The 12,975-nt window shown below is 43.6% G+C and overlaps 1 protein-coding gene across 6 annotated transcripts in view; it reads left to right on the forward strand.

Annotated features, from left to right (window-relative positions):
• Positions 1-12,975, forward strand: part of NF2 (neurofibromin 2 (merlin)) — a 96,495-nt gene that overhangs the window by 26,806 nt on the left and 56,714 nt on the right. For 3 of the 6 annotated variants that reach the window (XM_006894764.1, XM_006894765.1, XM_006894769.1), the window contains exons 2-3: positions 8,263-8,388; positions 11,747-11,869. The exons of 1 other annotated variant lie outside the window; for it this stretch is intronic. In XM_006894764.1, coding sequence (XP_006894826.1) covers positions 8,263-8,388; positions 11,747-11,869 — 249 coding nt within the window. The remainder of the gene's footprint in view (positions 1-8,262; positions 8,389-11,746; positions 11,870-12,975) is intronic. 2 more of the 6 variants (XM_006894766.1, XM_006894767.1) reach the window with 2 other exon arrangements.

The following is a 12,975-nucleotide window of genomic DNA, read 5'->3' on the forward strand; positions in this document are numbered from 1 at the left end:
TGTAGGGTTGCTGTAAATTGTACTCAACTTGATGGCACCTAACAACAACAGTACAATAGCAGAGATGATTGGAGGATGGGGAGAGGAAAAGAATTTGCTGTGGTTGATTATGATGAGGCAAGATTTTGGATTTGGGCTGTTTTGCAAAGAGGAGGCAGGCTTCAGAGTTGTGAGATTTTGTCCATATTAAGCAAAGGATAGATCAGGATTTTTTTTAATGACAGGTTTCTACTTTATTGTTAACAAATTAATTGAAAATAATTTCAAACTTAGGATGACCTTCCATTTGATTTCAGAGGTTATAAATATTTTTTAAGTAATTTTAATGAACATATGATCAGGATTTATAGAGAGAAAAATGAATCTCTTTTGGGGTCCCTGTTTCTCTGGCAAATAGTAGCTGAGTCTGTCTTTCATTGCTGTCAGTTGAGGACTAACTAATAGCTGTGAATTTCATGGGAGGAGTTACCCATCTTCCTGTGGATTAGAACCACTAGAGAGGTGCCATTGTTGAGTTAGCAACACAGCTCCCTATGGACTGCACCAGAACACTCTAACAGCTGAGTTGGCGTGAGATATCCTTGCACTACAAGAGGAAATGGGTGCAAGAGCGTGCTTTCCTGGTGTGGTAGCACGCTCTGAGGTGAGAGCAAAGGCTGGGGTTTATGCCAGCATACTGCATTTTCTTATCCTATTTGGTTAGCCAGAATAGATTTTTAATGGAACTCATTATTCACTTGCCGCACAGTGAAATCATTTCTTTATACAATTTGCATTGTGTTTGTTTTGTAAATTGAGGGAGTTGACATCTATTTTTTTTTTACCCCCAAAATGGACAAATAGACATGTTTGGATCTGGAACATTAGCATCTTAAAATAAATTCTCGTGTCTTCTATAAATCTGTTCTCATAGCCACCCATGACTGCAAAAGCCAGTTACGGATGTGCATTGAGAGGAGAAATCATAGTCACTCTCGCTGTTTTGTTTCTGAAATAATGGTTAACACATGGCACGTGTCCTGAGCCTGGGCTCCCGGGGAGGCGCAGTTCCTTCTGTTCTCATCTACAAGGGAGCTAACCTTTTAACAAGTTTTCATGGCAAATGTTAGGGCAGCTTGTGAGCTAATTAGAAGAAGCCCTGATAAGGGAATGATTCATAAACTCTGGGTTTGTGGTTCATTATGGATTAGACAACTGGTTGGTCAAATTCCTTCTGTGGCTGATAATCTAGTCCTCCAGGCCTCTGTGAGATGGGATATTGACTCTTCTTCAGCTTTTTGCCAGAGTTGAGTCTTGTCAGTGAAGCTGTAATTTCTCTGTAGGTTCTAATCCTTAGACAACTCACATGCAGCCACTGCTGCCTTAGCTACCTAGTACTGCTGTAACCCAAATACCATAAAAGGGTATTTATAAAGAACTAAAATTTATTTTCTCACAGTGTGGAGGCTAAAAGTCCAAACCAGGTTCTGGAGATTGTTGATTCCTTCCTTTCCAGTAGCTCCGAGTGTGTCTTGGGTTCCCTGGATTGTAGATGGTCTTCACATGGTGGCTTTCTGCCTCCATACCTCTGTGTCCTTTTACCTGCTGTCTGATTAACTTGGTCTCATTGTGAACCCATAGTACAGAGTGGAACTCCCTATAGCATTTCTTAGGCTGAAATGTCTATGGGAGCAGGTCAAGAGGTCTTTTCTGCTATGAGTGGCTGGCGGGTTTGAATATGGTTAGCTGCCAAGTGCTTAATCAGTATGTCCCAGGGCTCCTGTGTCATCTCTGTGAGCTGTCGAGATGGAACCGACTCATGGCTGACCCTCTAGCCGATTTTCAGAGGCTGTATCCCACAGGAGGAGACTGCCCATCTTTCTCTCATGGAGCAGCTGTTGGATTTGAACCTCGTGCCTTTGAAGTGACAGCACAACTCCTTACCACTAGGCCACCCGGATATAGTCTCACTAGATCAAGACAACTAATCAAAGACAACTTGATTCCAAATAGAACCATATCCAGAAATACTGTTGCAAGATGCCTTTGAGTGGACCCTAACTCATAATCCCCTGTGTGCAGGATCGAGGTGTGCTAGAGGAGTTTTCAAGGATTTAGGATTATGACATGCATTTTGAGGAGATACTGTTCATAATAGAAGCCAAGTATAGTCCTTTCCCACCAAGAAAGTTGGCCTTTTCTAGTTGTGACTTTTCTTGGGTTTACTAGATTATAGACAGTCTTCACATGGTGGGTGTACATACTCTGTCCTGTCATGTGCTGTCTGATTGACTCTCTCTCATAGTGACCCTATAGGATAGAGTGGAACTCCCCATAGGATTTCCTAGGCTGAAATCTCAGTGGGAGCAGGTCAAGAGGCCTTTCCTACTGCAGAAAAGACTTTCCCTAGTATGTGTTCCTTCTCACAATCCACTGTAGTCTCAGCAATCACAGAGATTGTATTTTTAAGGGCCACATGGCCCAATGAAAGAAAGCTGTGGGAGAAACGACGTACACATGCCTGCTAAGCACAAAAAGCCCAAATGGCAGTCTTGGGGTTGAGTCTGGAACTAGCTAGTTGTCAAAGGACTGTCAGTTGGTATTATTCCTAGTGATTACCCAGTTAGTTACTAGACCCAAGTCGTCCCTGCAGATCATTGGACCCAGTTACCTCCTGCAACAGGAGGGACCTGTGTCCGAGCTACACTCCTGCTGCAGAGGGTAAGTGCTTAATGCTATTTACTTAAAACATTCTAGGCTGATAAATGACAAGCACTTCATTCTGGGTAAAGCTCATAAATCCAGGCCCCACGAAAGAATAACAAGCTGACGGCACTTAGTTCTGTTTCTAAAGTTGGTGCACATCTATCTTGGCTACAAGCGCAAGTATATATCTATGGAATAGCACGGCAGCATGTTAAAATGATGGGGACACACAGCCACTAAGGCAGGGAGCTTTGGACTTTTAAGAGTCACTACCGTTAGGCCCTGCGGTTGAAGGGCAGTTTGAGGACGAGGCCTGCGGAGGGGGAGTGCACACACACTGGCATCTAGAGTCTTGCTGCTTTCTCCTCTCTGCAAACCACCATTCTCCTGTCTCTTCTGCAAAATGAGCATCTGCAGCTTTGCTTCCCTCGTCTTTGCCAGGGTAAGATGAGGCAAGGAGTAGAAGTGGTGTGTGTCTGAAGAACAGCTGGCACATTTGGGTCAGCTGGAAGGAGATGGGTCTAAATGCATATGAAATCAGAAGCAGGCATTGTTGTATTTTTGGCAAGCTTTTCAGGAAAAATCATAAACTGTAACAAAAAACAAAACCAAACCCCAAACCCCCACATATAAACCTTAAAGTACAAGGGCCGGAAGGCTTGTATGTTAGGTGTCAAGAAAGGGAAATAATAGAACAAAAAGGTAACCAGAAGATGGGTTGGACCACTCACCCCACTTCTTAGAGGTGTTGGCTCGTCTTATTATGGGATACTTCACTGCCCTGAACCAGTGAGGGACAACCTGTTGTGGGTTCAGAATTGTCACACAGCATTGGACTGAAACCACAGCCTCAGGACTGCATTGAACATTCAGTACTGCAGATAAGATAATTATACTGCTTGTCAGATACTACCCGAGTGCAAAGAACATTCCTCCACTTTGCAACAGCTTGGACGGAAGCAGCAGATGCGCTGTTCCCTCTGCTGGCTGGTGTGGACAGCCCTTTCTTCAGCCGCTTCACACAGGTTCTTTAGACTCAGCTTGAACAAGGCCCCCTCTGTAGAGCCCTGTGTCCCCCAGAGTCCCAGGCCCTAGTTTTGTTCCCATAGTGTTTGCTCTGAGAGCATGTACCAAGGTGTGTTTTTGTTCTCTGTTTACCTGTCTTCTCTGTCAGACGTGAATCAGGACAGTGTTGTGCCTGGAATTTGTCATTTATCTCCTGTACCAAGCACAATGACCAGGACATAGTGGGCGCTCAATAAATGTTTGTCAAATGAGTGATGACATGGTTAGCACAATGAGAATTGATGGTGCCTTTTCTGATCTATCATCCATCATCCTTGGAGTGGAACAGGACCTAGAGGGTTTACACAGCGCCTCTTGAGGCTATAAGAAGAGGCGGGGTTAAGATGAATAATAACTACCCTTTATTTTTTTTTATTCTGGGCAAGGTACTGTTTTAGGCTTTTTATATGTGTTAATGCACTTCATTCCCAGATGAATGCTCTGAGACAGGATCTGTTTATTATTGCCATTCTGAAGGGAGTTCGATGTGTGCCCAAGGTGACAGAGCAGAGATTCACAGTGACACTAGATAATCATAGTCTAACTATCCTTTTAGACTGGTATTTGGGGAGAATTAAGCCCAAATGTTATAAAGAGCCCTAGTGCCACAGGGCTTAAGCACTCAGCTGCTAATTGGATGGTCAGTAGTTCAAATCCACCAGCAGCTCCATAGGAGGAAGATGCATCCACCTGCTTCTGGAAAGATCTTCACTCTTAGAAACCCCATGGTCAATTCTAGTTTGTCTCATAGGGTCCCTATGAGTTGGAATTGACACAGTAGCAGCTCTGGGTTTGGGAGATTGGTTTTGTCCTGAGGTGTCCATCGTTTGTGACAATTTAACATCCTCTCCCTTTGCTCTAGGATGGGGAAAAGTTGGCCATCCTGGAGAGAAATGGAGAAATGAGTTGCTTAATGCCTTTCTGTGTCCTGTGGTTAGGATGAGAGGGACTGAGCTGAAAGTAACTGATTTTAGATAGTAACTTTAGTCCTTTTAGAAATGCATCCGTAGGTAAGCCATTCTCCAGTGAAGCTGAATCACAGTACTTCAGTACTTTCATTTCCTGCAAAACTATCTAAGCTGCCTTTTTTTCCCCTGTAGACCTTTACATATGCTTTTCCTTTCTACTAGTGCCTTGGTGGTAAGGAATTGCCTTGCTAACCCAAAGGGATGTGGTTTGAATCCACCAGCTGCTCTGCAGGAGGAAGATGAGCAATCTCTTGTGCAAGTTACAGCCTCTGAAAACCTGCTGGCGGGTCAGCTATGGATTGGTCTCTATGGCACAGAACCACAACTACCTATAACATACTTCCCTGCTCTCTCCTCCTTCCCCAAGCTGAGTCTTCACTGGTTCCTCTTTCAGAAGTCAGTTTAGATGAAATTTTCTATTTGTCTAAGATAGGGAACCTGTTTAAGGGATTCCTTTAGCTCTTTGTAGGCTTTTCCTGGTGTGGCCCTCACAGGTATTAGAGTGCAGAAGTGAATCTAGACCTAGAGTCTCTTCTTGCATGTGACGTGAAGGAGACGGTTACCATTCTCAGTACCATTACGCTGTTGATGCTGTGTGAGATCAGAGAGTCATTTTGTGTCTTCTGTTTACCCCATACCTTGTGCAGTGCTGAGACACGGTGGGTGTGCGCTGAATTGTGGACAGGTTCGTTGTGCTTGAAGTCTTGGAACCCTAAGTTTGAAGCTGTTGTGCCAGATGGCTTGACTCAGTGCTCCTTTTGTTCTGAGGCTCCTTGAACCTCTGAAGACATTCAGACGACTGAACGCTGCCTGACGTCTGCAGCGCAGCAGCCAGTCATAAGAATGGAGACAAGCATGGTCATGTCGCGGGGAGCCAGGCAGCAGCTCCGAGACCTCTCACTGGCTGTTGAGAGCCTCTGGGACCCCTGCGAGCAATGGGTCTTGTTTGTCAGGAAGTAAAACACCCCCTGTGGGTCAGAGTAGAATGTGCTCCCTCAGGTTCTTGAACTGCCTGTTTGGGTTGTTTTTTTTTTGGAAGCAGGTCTCCAGTCCTTTTCTTCTGAGGCATCTCTGAATTATCTCAAGCCTCAGTCTGTTCCTTTTGGCCAGCATCTAGATGCTTTGACGAGCTGCTGAAGAATCCATGACTTGGTTTCTCTATCTATACAATAAGAGGTGACAGGGCTCTAGTGTGTGATTACTTAGGCACCATTCTAATTCTTTGAGTCAAACTTAAAAAAAAAAACAACAAAAAAACCCCAAAACACAAAAAATCAACAAACCAAAACCCTAAGTAGGGCATTCTGAATCCGTCTGCAGATTTCCCCCTCTCATCACTTTATTGCAAGCTCCACTGGGGCCAAGGCATTGTCTCTTTGCATTTCAACAAAATATAGGTTTGCATTTAAAAACAGAAGTGGAAGGGGATACAGGAAAAGTACATTAGTAGAATATTATGTCTGAGAATTTAAGCTCCCAAGTCAGGAAATTGGCTCATCGTCCCTCAGCAACTTTCATTTAGATGCACCACTCATCCCCTTTCAGAACAGCCCCAGCTGCCCATGGCACGCCTGGCCCGCGTGAATTACGGGGGCCTGGGAATCAGACTGGGAGTCATTGCCTTGGTCTTCTCGGTCCTTGGGTGCTTAACTTCTCCCAGTTAATGTCTGTTCTTTATTGTTGCATTATCTTGGAGCAAAGTAGTCATTTATAATTCATATACTATACACTGGCTTAAAATAGAGACAAGAGGATAATCAGCATCCTGAAGCTTCCAGTTTTCCAAAATAACATTTCTTCAGCGAAGTCGGCCTGTAGGAATTCAAATCTGCTCTGAATGAAATCCCCCTGTCTTGTTGTCTAATGAGGAAGTGGGTGTGCTGGCCAACGTTAGTGCACCTTATGAGAGGGGGAAGAATAGCATCCTTTTTTTCTTAATAAAACACATCATTTTATTCTGTTCTAATCAAGATAACCACAAAAGATCTCAACAGTTCTCATGATCCAAGGATGTGACAGGGGATGAGGAGGGCAGAGAGAGCCTGGGGAGACAGGAAAAATGTCCCCATTGTAGGACAGAGCGGCCCCACACCCCCAGCCACTTGTCTGCTGTGGTTTTGATGTTCTTCCATCTGCCCTCCTGCTTTGTTCGACTTTGACAGCAACCAAGGAGAAGGGATGGGCTTTCCTGTTGATTCTTTCGTCAGGAATGCACTGTGTACATTCACATCTATTAAAAACAGGAGTCTGACTCTAAAAATCCCAGGTGGGATAAGGCGTTAGCAGAGAGCCAAGGAGATTTCAGAGATCTAACTTAATTTGCCCTTCCTGTTTCTGCCACGTGTCTGTAACATGCATACATGTTGGGTCTGCATTCCTTATCCTGTGCCCATTCAGTGCACTTGCTGGTAGTTTGGGTGGGGATTTGTAACGAGGGCAGGAGGACGATGCTTCTGCCGCAGAGTGGTCCTGTTTTTCCAGTGTGTGCTGACCTTATATATATTTCATTCCCAAACTGACACTGCTGTGATCAGCATCTCTGTAAAGGTGTCTCACGTCATCATCGTTGTGTGCATATAGCGTGTGCCCTGTCTGTGTGTGCAAAAGGGGCCCTGGCATTTGGTGTGGGGACTGCAAACTAGCAGCTGAGGGGCCACCCAGCAACATCCTGCACGAGTTAATGTGAGAACCCACAAGGTGGCAGCATTTTCTAAGCGGCCGGGCGTTCTCCGCCTCTATTAAGATGTTTCACTTGTTATTCTGGCTCGAAGATTGAAGAGCTGAGAAAGAGAGTTTGGCAGCCATTGCTTCAGGTGCTTTTGAAAGTGAGGCTGTGGGGTAAACACACTACAGGATCTCAGTGTCTATTTGTCACCTTGGTTTAGATCCTGAGGGTTTGAAATTGCTCAGTGACTCTGGTGAGTTGCTTGCCTCTTGGCCTCAACTACACATTTGTAGTAGGAGACACCTGTAATTGAATTGATTGGGCTTAATGGCTCATTGTCTTTCCTATGAGTTATGCCTTTGGCTGTAACTTTCCCCTTAATATTTCTTTTAAAGAACTGGCAACTTCCAGCTTTTAAATGAAAACAAGACCCCTGGCCTGTCATCAAAAAAGCAGAGTCATGCTTTTAAAACAACAACAATAACAATAAAATCCCAAGGCAATTAGTGTCCCTCGAAGCCAGCCAGCTCCCCGGGTTAACTTAAGAGACTCAGCTCTCCAAAATGAGTTAAGCTTGTTTACCAGCTTTCCTAAATTAGCAGCTTTGGGGATATTAAGATCTTGAAGAAACTGTCCAAGGGAGGTATTGTGTATGCTTTGTGGTGATTAAGCCATTAAGCTCTAATTGGTATTTTCCCCACTCATGGTTTTGTGTAGGAAGCTTGGAAATTATTTGGGAATTCTGTGCTCATCAGCCATCTTCGTGTCATCACTGCATTTTGGGATCTGGACATGGAGCAGGTGGAGAGAAGGTTTTCATGAGAGTAGACTGTGATTTTTGCTCACAATGCCCTTTCCTGTTGGCTTTTTATCTTACAGATGAAATGGAAGGGGAAGGACCTGTTTGATTTGGTGTGCCGCACCCTGGGGCTTCGGGAAACCTGGTTCTTTGGCCTGCAGTACACAATCAAGGACACCGTGGCCTGGCTCAAAATGGACAAGAAGGTTGGCCTGGAACTTTCCACAGGCCTCGAGTGGCACAGGCCTCTTTTCTGTCTTTGCCCTGAGCGTGCACCTAGCTCTTCTGTTCATCTCTGGGGAATATAGAGATAATACAAAGAAGAGGGCAGGTTCCCGAAGGGGGCAAATTCCTGGATTGAGTAGTTGAGGAAGCAAGCTCTGGAGAGGCCACAGGTTTCTCTATCCTTCACAGACATTTCTAGGAAGCAGAAATAACCAAGATTATGGTGTTGCCACCTCTGGCTTCTCATCACTAGGCTGACGGCTATGCCTTCCAATTTATTGAACCCCTGTTGTTGTTATTAGGTGCCGTCAAATATGACCCATAGTGACCCTGCGAACAGCCAGTCTGAACACTATCCTATCCCACGCCACCCTCTTAATTTCTGCCATAGTCAAGCCCATTGTCACAGTCATGGGTCAACCCATCTTCTCTTTTGCCAACTCTCCTTTCTAAATATGATGTCCTTCTCCTAGGAAAAACCTCTCCTAGCAACATGCCCGAAGTATGTAAGTTAAGCTGAAGCTTCACCATCCTTGTCGCTAAGGAAGGAGCACACTGTTTGCACTTTCTCTAGTTGAACCCCTAGTCAGACTTTATGAATAAAAATTATACACACAACACACACACACACATGAATAGCCATGCGTACTCACAATTTATGTCTTTGGAAGATTCTTTTGGGGCTCATGTTCTTGAAGGAACTTTGGGAAGTATATTTTAGTCACACCATAGCCAGACTTGAATTCATCATTAACATGATCTAAGGCAGTGAAGAACATTCTGATCTCTGTGGCCGATGAAGAATATCTGCTTCATCCTCAGGCTTCTTTGGAGCTTCTCGGGCATGATGGAGAAATCTGTGCTTCTCACCCTTCAGATGGAATTTAGATACGGATAATGCTTAAAGAATCCGCTTGTGTGGGTTCATATGTGCACACAAAGTCATAGTTACCTTACTACCTTGCTGCAGAAGGTCATCAATATGGATTGAAGCTCAACATCAAGAAAACAAAGATTCTCACCACTGGACTGATTGTAGTATCATGATAGACAGTGAAGAGATTGAGATTGTTAACAACTTAACAGCTTTAGTTTGGTTGGCTCCATAATCAACACTTCTTGAGACCAGTAGCCAGGAAATCAAAAGATGAATTGCATTGGGAAAGTCTGCTGTCAGGGACCTCTCCAGAGTACTGAAGAGTAACGACATCATTCTGGAGACTAAGGTGCGCCTGATCCAGGCCATAGTCTTCACAGTTGCTTGCTATATGTCAGAAAGCTGGACAATGACTAGGGATGATAGCAAATTGACGACTTTGAGCTATGATGCTGGAGAAGAGTGTTGAATATATGTCGGACAGCAAATAGTTTTGTCCTGGAGAGGGTAAAACCAGGCTGTTTCTTGGAGGCAAGGATTCTGAGGCTTCATCTGACATACTTTGGGCATGTTGCAAGGTGGAACCAGTCCTTGGAGAGGGTGGAAGGACAGCGCTAGAGAGGATGACCGTTGATGTGATGGATTGATTCAGTGACTGGGTAATGGGGTAGGTGTGTCAGACACAGTAAGGTGGGCACAGGATAGAGCAGGTTTCAGGACTATTGTATGTAGGGTTGCTATGAGTTGAAAGCGACTCGACAGCAAATAACAACAACCTAACCTTGAATATGACTGGGGAGCAGGGCCATATATATGCTTTTTGTCAGTGTCTAATTCTCATCCCAAAATATACCCCCTTGTGATTGCCTACCTAAAGAAGGTAATGCTATGCACAGCATAGCAAACAAGGAAAGTTTCCTTTTACCAGTTTGACTCCAAACTTAAATGTTCAAATTGGGCTCATATCTGGACACAGTAATTAGAATCTTCCCGTTGGGATTCCTGCTGGGTTTAAATTGCACAATGGACATTCCCAGTGATTGTGAGCATCAAAGTGTCATTATGTACCAATGTCAGCCTGAGTGTCCTAGATCAGGTTTATTTTCCATCTCCTGGGCATTACCATCTGGAATTGGGCAGGCGTATGGAATGTTATGTATTAAAGACAACAAAACTTTGCTGTTATCTTCTTGTGATTCTCAGCCAAGTACAGTTTAAATCATACAAGAGTGCTGGCCAAATGGCTCTAGATTGGGGACGGGGGGACATCGAGTGCCATGGAGCCTGCTACTCACAGGAAATAAATTATGGCACATGCTAATGGGGCCTCATAGCGTGTCATATGGCATGTTTATATCCTGAACCAAAGTGCACTCAGGAAAGCAGACAATTCCGGCTTTTTAGGGGTGGATGAATTTGTCAGAAGATTGAAGACACAGGTTATTGACTGTTCCAAGCATCCCATGGGGCCTTCAAATAAAAGATTGTCATGATGAGGGAGCTCTGGTGGCCTAGTGGCAAGAAGCTGCACTGCGTGGTTTCCTATCCACCAGATGCTCTGCTGGAGAAGGAGGGGCAATCTCCTGTCCCAGTCAGATCCGATTTGATGGTACATGCACAAAAAAAATAATAAAATTTAAAAATTTTTTAAAAAAGATTGTCACAATGGACACATTTTACTTTTGCAACTTGGTTATGTTGGGGTGATTTCATCAGTATCTGGTTCCTCATCTCTAAGCCCCATTCCATCATGGACCTCAGTACTGGCAAGAAAAAGAATAAAGGGAGATTCCATTATACTAGAAAAGAAAGCCTTCAGACTCCTATAACGATAGTGCGTGAAGGAGCAATGATTTTGTAAATTACTACCTAACTAGGGTGGGATGGGAGAACGTTATGCTAAGTGAACTAACTCAGTCCCTGAAGGACAAGTACTGTAAAACCATTATTGTAGAACGAGTATGAAGATTCAAGATGGGGGAGAGTGGGAGCAGAGGGCTGAGGATGGGGGTTGGCTGTTAATCATAGGGCTGGACAATTTGATGGGTGGAGGGGGGGCTGTGAAGGAAATGGGAAAGATCTGGTGTGAAAAACAATGTATACGAACTTTGTAAATAAACCAGTATAAAACAATTTAAAAAAAAAAAGATAGTGCCTGAACCCTTTGAGTTACACGTATTTCATTTTTAACTATTTCTTTAGCCTCAAGAACAATTGTGCCCTACTAACTTCAGCTCCACTTCCCCTGTGGGGATATTGATTAATTTGGTTCCAAAACACCATGTGAAGTGAATGTTATCTCTTGTTATACACGACTCTGTGATTGCTTCAAACTGTAGAATAACAGCCTTTGGGAAATGTGATGAATTTAGAAGAGGGAAAAAACAACTTTTACACACTCTCCCAGCAGAAGACTCTTTGGCGGTGGTGCCAAGATAGCATGTTTATCTTTCGCTCTGCAGGTGCTGGATCATGATGTTTCAAAGGAAGAGCCGGTAACCTTTCACTTCCTGGCCAAATTCTATCCCGAGAACGCAGAGGAGGAGCTGGTGCAGGAGATCACGCAGCATCTGTTTTTCTTGCAGGTACACCAGTCCATGCTACCCTCCTAATTCCGAGGGAACTCTTCCAGGCACGGCCGCAGAGTGGGCCTGGGAGACCCCCTCGGAGTCAATTGCCTACAAACGCCTTCACATTGTGAAAATGTTCTGCTTCTCCAAAGTCAGTCCCTGTTGTTTCTATAATGGGGAAAAAAAAATCTTCAGAACTATGCTTGAGTGATGAGAATTGGTGTCAGAGGAAATTGCAGAAGTGTAATGATGGAACAATGATGCATGTGAGTGGCTACATGACTCAAAATCTCCTTGAAGATGAGTCTTGTAATTTTTTTTTCTTGGTTAACAGAATACATGTACATATATGTTATTGTTGTTGTTAAGTGCTGTCGAGTTGTAGATGACTTGTAGTGACTTTATGAACGAAAGACCTGAACACTTGTGTAACTTTCATTGTTTCACTAAATTCATAGAGTTTCAGGAGGCAAGCTATTCCAGAGGTGATGCCACTCCTGATTCCAAGCTTGTTTTAATCTGGACACTCCACCGAACACTGCCTACCATGGATAACCATTTTCGCGTTTGACACATTAGTGTCACAGTGTTTAGCATCACAGTGACTATTACTTTTATACAACAAATTGACAGCTTAGTATTATACTACTTAGAAGAATCTTTGACAGAAAACAATTAAAAAAACCAGCCAATGGGCCTAACTGCCTTTTTAAATGAAAAGCCAAATCCAGTCCTCTCACATCCAATTGTGAAGGAAATAAAACAAAATTACATATATATACATATATAATATACACATATACATATACATATACATATACATATACATAGTAGTTACAAAGAAAGTAGTTACAAAGCAAAGAAATAAAACTTACAAAGAAATTATATATATATATATATAAAATAATCTATCATTAAAGCAGGGCTCCCCAGAACCCCAGTGTTTTGTGCTGTGAATGTAGTATTTCATGGGAACACGGGTGGCACTGAGGATGAAAACATTTGGTTGCTAACCCAAAGGTCGGCGGTTCAAATCTATCAGCTATTATAGATGAAACTTCTACAAAGTTTTACAGCCTTGGAAGCCCCCTGGGTCTCCATGAGCTAGGCTTGAACTGATG

The sequence above is a fragment of the Elephantulus edwardii genome, unplaced genomic scaffold (assembly GCF_000299155.1).
Source record: "Elephantulus edwardii isolate Elephantulus edwardi_28Jun2011 unplaced genomic scaffold, EleEdw1.0 scaffold00151, whole genome shotgun sequence".
NCBI classification, from domain to species: Eukaryota; Metazoa; Chordata; class Mammalia; order Macroscelidea; family Macroscelididae; genus Elephantulus; species Elephantulus edwardii.